The sequence below is a fragment of the Nuphar pumila genome, chromosome 2 (genome assembly GCF_984573655.1).
Source record: "Nuphar pumila chromosome 2, dmNupPumi1.hap1.1, whole genome shotgun sequence".
In the NCBI taxonomy this organism is placed as follows: domain Eukaryota; kingdom Viridiplantae; phylum Streptophyta; class Magnoliopsida; order Nymphaeales; family Nymphaeaceae; genus Nuphar; species Nuphar pumila.
In genome coordinates, this window is record NC_143250.1 from 139,162,674 (window position 1) to 139,170,639 (window position 7,966).

General features: G+C 39.3%; 1 protein-coding gene across 1 annotated transcript; it reads left to right on the forward strand.

Moving 5' to 3' along the window:
* The first annotated feature begins 871 nt into the window (after positions 1 to 871).
* Positions 872 to 7,142, forward strand: LOC149847315 (disease resistance protein Roq1-like). The gene is made up of 4 exons (XM_089993962.1): positions 872 to 1,486; positions 2,281 to 3,382; positions 4,497 to 6,413; positions 6,780 to 7,142. The coding sequence occupies exons 1-4, from the start codon at positions 966 to 968 to the stop codon at positions 7,140 to 7,142; spliced, it is 3,903 nt and encodes a 1,300-aa protein (XP_089850088.1). The 5' UTR covers positions 872 to 965.
* The last annotated feature ends 824 nt before the right edge of the window (positions 7,143 to 7,966 follow it).

Consider the following 7,966-nt stretch of genomic DNA (forward strand, 5'->3'; position numbering starts at 1 on the left):
TTCGTGGAATGGAACGAGATCAAGTCATCCCTACTGTTATACTCTATTGTTATGCAGCTGTGCTCACTTTGGATCTCATTGTTGCATATTGTTTTGATTAGATCCGACTCTGTAAATGTGATGTATGTGGTTTACTTAGCGCATGTTTGGTAACGTCTCATGAGATTCTGTCTTTCATTTGTGAATGAATCTCATTGGTACAACTAACCAAACATTAAAAAAGTGAGTGGTGACAGTATCATTTTTTTTTCTCATTTACAGAGAATCAGAATCACAAGGGATCTTTATTTGGAGTCACATGCAGCAATTGATGTTTCATTCAATATCCCATTGAGTTCGATTTCATTTAGTTGTATTTGGTAAGCCAAAACCATATCCTATTATAATTGAATGCTGATATGGTTTTGATTTTTTGCTATAGAATCCGATAAATATTCTAATTTGACAGATATCTGAATCCGTTTACATGTATAAAAGCAGATCTGATATGAACTTTTCGCCATCTAACTCTGAATCTGAGTTCAAATCCCCAACATCCGATTAATCAAATATGGTATTGCTCACATCCAATCCAAATCCGAGCGGTTTGCATTCGTGCATGCAGCTCATCAAAGAAATTTCTCTTAAGTGAAAGGAAGAAGTGGACACCCAAGGTTTTGTCTGTAAATGCCAACAATGTAACATATTTTTTTTTTTGACGATCTCGCAAGGGCACGTCACCAAGATGGCGTGTCCCTGTGACATAGCTTTCGACGAGCGTTTATTTAGACCAGAAAAGGTCTACAACACCAACCATCAAGCCAACGTCTCTCCTGGTTTTTGCTGATTTCTGTGTCTACCAGGTCCTCTAGATTCAAGGGAGGATGAAAGATCTCTCGTCTATCTAATCACAGTAAGAAAGGGATCTGATATTAGCGTCCATAATCATCATTCTTGCAGTGATCATCGCCACCATCTATGTTTTCATGAAAACGAACTTTTTCCGACCACCACCACCACCACCATCGTCGACACGTTCGTCGTCAGAAAATTACGATGTGTTCTTGAGTTTTAGAGGTGACGACACCCGAAATGGTTTCACGGGCTTTCTCCACGGCGACCTGAAACAACACCGAATACACACTTTTATAGATGAAGAGAATCTGCAGAAGGGAAAAGAGATCACAGAGATACTTGGAGCGATTGAGAGGTCCAAGATATTCATACCCATCTTCTCAAAGGGATATGCGGACTCCAAATGGTGCCTCATGGAGATCTCTAAGATGGTGGAAGTTGTCGAGGAGGTCAAAGGTGAGAGGTTCATGATTCCCATATTCTACAATGTTGATCCTTCAGTTGTTCGTTGTCAGAAAGGGCCGTATGAAAAGGCATTTCAAAGACACCAAAAGAATGAAGAGTTGGATGAGAAGACGGTCGCTAAATGGAAGGATGCCTTGGCAAAAGCAAGCAAGATTTCTGGGTACAACCTCAAGACTGAGACTAATGGGTATGTAATCTCTCTCTCTCTCTCTCTCTCTCTCTGAGAAACAGCGAATGGCTTTCAGCATGCAGAAAAATGATAAAAAAATAGGAACCAAAACCAGATTCACATGATTTCAGCCGTTGCTCTACAAGGAACCAAAAGCAATAAGGCGTTTTTGGATTAGGGAATTGGAGCAGGAGTTGAATTCTCAGACTGTAATTCTTTTCTTTAGATTCTTTCATGGATGTAGAATTGGAGTCTGGTTCTTTTTGTATTTAACTGTGGGATTAGGAAGTATAACAAAACAAAAGAAAAGGGAATTGGACTCTTGTCGGATTCAGGAAATAGGGCATTCCTGGATTTGAATTCCCAAAGATGTCGATCACTCTATTTGAATTCTTTCAGTGTTGGAATTGGATTCTTATGTTTTAATTAGGGAATATGATTCTTATTCCGTGTTCATAAACTGAAACCAAACAAAAGAATGAGGCACGGGGAGAAATTGGATTCCAAGTTTCCTCAATTTTCCCAAATCCAAAGGCACCCTTACGATTTCTGTACTTGCATAAACATCCAATAGAAGACAATGACATGGTTATTGAAAATACCGTCAAAGGTGTCAAGCAAATGCTATTTTTGTGCCATACGTGCAAGATGGGAGTATTCAAGGAATTAACAGAACTTTGCATATGACAGCAGAAAAAGACATTTTGTCCAACAATACTTCTCATTGTGCAATGATTTTACATGTTTTTAGGTATTTTCTTGTAACGTTTTAGATGTATTATTTACTGTATTTTCTTTCCTGGAACTGATAGGCATGAAGCAAAATTGATCACTATTGTTGTCAAAAGGGTTCTTATTACATTGAACAAGATTCGTTTCGATCTAAACCCCATCGGAATCGAATCTCGGGTGTCAGATGTGATGAATCTGTTACACATGGAAGATAATGAAGTTCGTGTAGTTGGGATCCACGGTGAAGGGGGGATAGGCAAGACAACCATCACCATGGCCGTTTATAACAAAATATTTCATGATTTTGACGGGGTTAGCTTCCTTCCAGATGTCAGGGAAAGGTCACAGCAGCTCGATGGACTTGCCTCTCTGCAAACTCAGCTCATTCAAGATGTTTGCGCAGAAAAAGAAACATATGTAAGCCATGTGAAGGAAGGAATTACCTTGATCAAAGAGAGAATGGGAGGTATGAAAGTTCTACTTGTTCTCGACGATGTCTCAGACATAGACCAGCTTGATGCACTGGTTGGCAAACGAGAACCTGCAACCCAAAAAACATGGTTTGGGTCAGGCACTAGGATCATCATCACGACAAGAGATGAGAAGGTACTGACAGGATACTATACTTGTAAGCTCAAGGAATTGGATGATGCTCAATCACTTCAATTATTCAGCCGCCATGCTTTTCTTTGTGACCGACCACCAACCAAGTACATCAAGTTATCTAAGAGAGCTGTAAAATTGACAGGGGGGCTACCTTTAGCTTTGGAAGTGTTTGGCTCATACTTCTATGGTGTAAGAGAAACAAAATGGGGAAAAGGGATAGACAAGTTGAGACAGATTCAACACAAAAAAGTTCATGAGAGACTGAAAATAAGTTTGGATGATCTTGAAGAGGAAGATAAGCAGGTATTCTTGGACATCGCATGCTTCTTTGCTGGGAAGCATGAACGAAATGCAATTTATATGTGGGAGGCTTGTCGATTTTATCCAGATATAGCAATTAGTGTTCTTCAACAAAAGTGCCTCATTAAAGTAGATGGCCCCAATCAGTTCAGGATGCACGACCAAATTCGCACTATGGGAATGGAGATAGTCAGGCAGGAGAGTGTTTCAGACCCAGGGCAGCGCAGCAGGCTATGGGATGTAAATGAAATACTGCAAGTTTTGCGAAACTGGCAAGTAAGTCCAAACTCTATCTATCCCTCAAATTCAACTGGTATCTATTTTATCAGTGGTGAGGCTCATGTAAGCAAGGTTAGGTAAATATATGTAGAATCAATCAATTTAAGCTCACAAGTAGATAATCCTTGACTTAAAACTGCAGGGTGCTGACCCAAATAAATTAAATTGATTTAGTCTACCTAGGATTGCAAAAATCAAGTTATGTTCCCTAGATGCAAAACATAGAAAGTTGTCTGCAATTTCTCACCAGGAACCACCCAAAACCTATAGTAGCTAGATGAGGAAGTGAAATCCAAAACTCATGAGATGTTCATTTTTGATGTTCTAGGTTTTTTCGACAATAAATTTCATGTTTTTGATGTGCGATGAGATGCTGCTTTTGCATTCCTTTAAAAGCTTTCTTAGACATGAAGGATATCTATTATCTAATTAACTTCATGTCCTCTACTAAATAAGCTATAAAAATCACATTCATGAGACCTAATTTAGAAAACATAAAATAAAATATTGAAAACTAAACAAGCCGGCTCGTGCTTGGTTTGAGGTGACAAGGTGAGATTAATTTCAATCTAGAGTTCATATTAAGCTGAAATTGTTGAATAACACAAGCTTGACTTACTCGGCTAGTTTCACAACTCTACTGGACTTGTTTCATGCTTAACAAACTCAATGAAAGTGTAATGTGACAACTGATGGGATTGAACCTTGCCAATGCTAAAGGTCTTCTCAAGTGTTTCTAAGTCACTCAACTAGATTCTCACAAGAGTTCTGAAGATTCAGCACCCAACATTAAATCAAGCTTTGTTCTTGGTATTTTAGAACCTTAATGTTATTTTGTGACCATTCCTAATCATGGTTAGTCCAAACCTACTTGGTTGGGTAGTTCAAGTCCAAACCAGCCTTTTGGTAGCAATCAAAGGAATATCTTCAGATTAGTTTTGGACATCGATGTGGCATAGCAATGACTGAAACAAGTATTCAAAGTCTCAACTGATTCACTAGAATGAGAGCTCATTTGTTTATGACAACCATGAAGGCTGGAACAATGTATATTCCTTAAAGGTCACGAGCATAATGTTATATTGAGTTTTTATTTTTTCCCTATTCGCAGGAAAGGACTAAAATTGAAGGCATCATTCTTAATTACAACAATGATAGCGAGACATGTTTGAGCACAGTAGCCTTTTCAGCAATGGCCAAACTCAGACTACTTCACATAAAATGTTCACAATTTGAAGGTGAATTTGGACATTTTCCTTGGGAGCTTAAATGGTTGCAATGGCATAGGTGCCCCTCGGATTGCCTGCCCTCGACTTCTAATTTGAAGGAGCTTGTTGTTCTTGACCTGTCTTTTAGTAATATATCTCAAATTGGGAGCAAACTAAAAGTAAATGATCTGCAAATTTTTTACTGTTTGAAAGTTCTTGATCTCTCTCATTCTGCACATCTTATGGCGACTGGTGATTTTTCTTGTATCCCATCCCTCGTGAAGTTGGTGCTTGATGTTTGCAGTAGTTTGGCTGTAATTGATGAATCAATTAGTCATCTTAAGGAGCTGGCCATTTTAAGCATGAGGTATTGCAAAGCTATAACGAAGCTACCTGATGAACTTTGTCAGCTGAGTTCTCTTGAAACCCTCAATCTTGAAGGCTGCGATAAAATTTCATCTTTGCCGCAGTTGCTAGGGGACCTTAAGAATCTTCATGAGCTATCTTTGAGCAGGTGCAAATTACTCAAACAACTGCCAGATTCTATTGGAAAGTTGGAGTCTTTAAAAGAGCTCATTTTGGATTTCAGTTTGGTAATGGAGATACCTGATTCAATAGGGGACATGAAGAGCCTCTATCGCCTGTCTCTAAGGTGGTGCAGATCAATAGAAGGACTACCAGATTCTATTGGAAGATTAAAATCTCTACAGGAGCTGCTCCTTGACAATTCCACAAGTATAAAAAGGTTACCTGATTCAGTAGGAGACTTAGAGAATCTCTCTAAACTGTCAATGATGGGATGCAGATCACTTGAACAATTACCAGATTCCATGGGAAGATTGAAGTCTTTACGGGGGCTCATCCTGAATCGTTCCACTAAAGTAACAAAAATATCTGATTCTGTGGGGAAGTTGAAAAATCTGCAGAAGTTATCCATGGATTGTTGTGGATCACTTGAAGAGCTACCAGATTCCATGGGAGAGATGGAATCTTTAGAAGATCTAATCCTTGATCAGACTTTATTGAGAATGCTACCAAATGATGTAGGAGACTTGCAAAACCTTCACATGCTATCTCTGATGGGTTGCAAGGCACTAGAGGAGCTACCAGCTTCCGTTGGAAGATTACGATCCTTGGAGAATCTAATCCTTGATTATTGTTTATTAGAAAAAATACCTGATTTATACTTGACAAAACTTCATAAACTTTCTTTAAGGGGGTGTCGATTACTAGAAGAAATTCCAGATTCCGTTGGGAGATTGGAGTCCTTAAAAGAGCTCTTTCTTGACGGCTGCACTAAAATTGAAAAATTACCCGATTCCATAGAATCCTTGAAGAACCTCTGCAAATTTTCACTGAAAGGTTTAGATTCTCTGAACCATGTACCAGATTCAATTGGAATGATGGAGTCCCTAGAAGAACTCATCCTTGATAGAACTTCATTACGAAAGCTACCTGATTCCATAGGTAGCTTAAAGAGGCTACATAAGCTATCTTTGTTTGAATGCACATCACTGGAACAGGTGCCGGCTTCCATTGTTAACCTTTGCCAACTCGAGGAACTTGATGTGAGTTCTTGTGAAAGCCTTCCATCCCTTCCTCAACTTCCCCTATCTATGGTCACTCTTTCTGCGATGAACCTTACTTATCTGAAAACAGTTTCGGATGTTTCAAACTTGAGTAAGTTAGAGACATTGAATCTACAAGGATGTGAGAAGCTCATTGATGTTCCTGGACTTGAAAGATTGAATTCCTTGAAAGTTCTACACATGAAAGATTGCAACAGCCTCAGTGATGATATGAGAAGGAGACTCTTTGCGGTACTTTCTTTTGAACCATACCCTAAGGGCTCATTTATTTCATTCTCATGTAGGCGCTTTCATGAGAAAGGGCATGAGTTTCTAAAAGCTCTTGCCAGCTCAGCTTTCCCATGAAAGTCCTTTCACATGAGGGAGGTATCAAACGATTTTCATATGGAAAGAGAAAGGTGGTGGGAAAAACTGAGGCCTACTTGTGCCAGCATGATACTTTTCATCATGATGTTTGGATGTTTGTTTCACACATGGTGGAAAGGAGGGCCAGCTCAGCCCTTTCTCATGAAAACTAGATACAAATGGAACCTAAATATATCTGTTGGTTTGATGTGATTGTTTTTTTACTCTAGTTGATGTTTTTGACACAAACAGGCTACATATGAACATCTTTTGGAGTTCACTATTGCCGGGGTCTCTGTGGGCCACTACCTGTACTTTGGGTTTCCACGAGGGCCCCCTGTCCGGCTGCGTAATGTTGGCTTTGTTGAAATCCCAGGTGAATGGACCCGCATGAGAGTTCATATTGAGGTCCTAGCAGATGGAGAGGTGGTCTTTGGCATGGACAAAGATGCTTATTTTTTGAGTGCTGTCAAAAGCTTTGATCTCTCCTTTTCGATAAAGGATGAAATACCTCAGCATTTAAGGGACGGATCAAGGATGACACAAATGGAGATGATAGTTGCTGATCATGACGGGTTGATGGGATGGTGTCGATCTTACAGGCAATGGGATTAATCTTTGAAATAGCAGTTGGTGGTACCTGGCCTCATGGCAGAATGTTGAAACACCGATAGAATCATGTTAAGCGGCAAATTGGCTCTGTAACTTTGGGAGAGTGGGTGATCTCCCATGGAAGGATTGGGAAAGCAGCACAAGTTTTCCAACTGTTATGTATACGTTATCTAATTGGAGTACATGGATTTATGTCTATTCATTTAAAGGGGCTAAAGAAACATTGCAAGTCTCAGGGAAAACCTCTTTTTTTTTTATGTCTGCGCAAGGTGTGTGTGCATCTGGGTCATACAACCTTAGCCACCAAGTTAGCTTTTGTTTTTCTTTGACTGGCTAGCTGGGGTTACATATAAGAGGGAGGGAAACCAGTTGGGAGGGTTGTCTTTTCATACCCTATCTCTGTACATACAATTCAATTGGCAAGACTACGCATATAAGTTTGGGTGCTTGTCAATCCAAGTGCAATGAACCCGATCAAAACTCCCTAGCATTACCATAATCTCAGCTGAAGAAAGGAAAATGGCCTCCTCTCCCTTCAAGTATTCTGTTTGTAGCCAAAACAATGTTCATCTTGGACGATTCAATGAGAACTTTTAGACGATTTATCATCTGTGAGCATTAAGTCTTTGTTTGAGAAGGGGCGATTGGAGGGAGTTTATACATGTAACACCTTGATCTCGGGCCTCGAGAGTCAAAGTCTGGTTGGTATTACTTTTTAGAGAGAAAACATAGAGTGCACAAAGAGAAAACAAGACAAAATAATTTTTATTTTTTTTAATAACTCACTTTTTTTTTCAAAGTTTATCATTTATAATATAAAAAAATAA

Bases quoted from the DNA above. Each gene is read 5' to 3' on its own strand.
- LOC149847315 (XM_089993962.1), top strand. From the start codon at position 966: ATGAAAACGAACTTTTTCCGACCACCACCACCACCACCATCGTCGACA. The intron at 1,487-2,280 runs GTATGTAATCTC...TGGAACTGATAG, and splicing joins CTCAAGACTGAGACTAATGG to GCATGAAGCAAAATTGATCA. The intron at 3,383-4,496 runs GTAAGTCCAAAC...CCCTATTCGCAG, and splicing joins AAGTTTTGCGAAACTGGCAA to GAAAGGACTAAAATTGAAGG.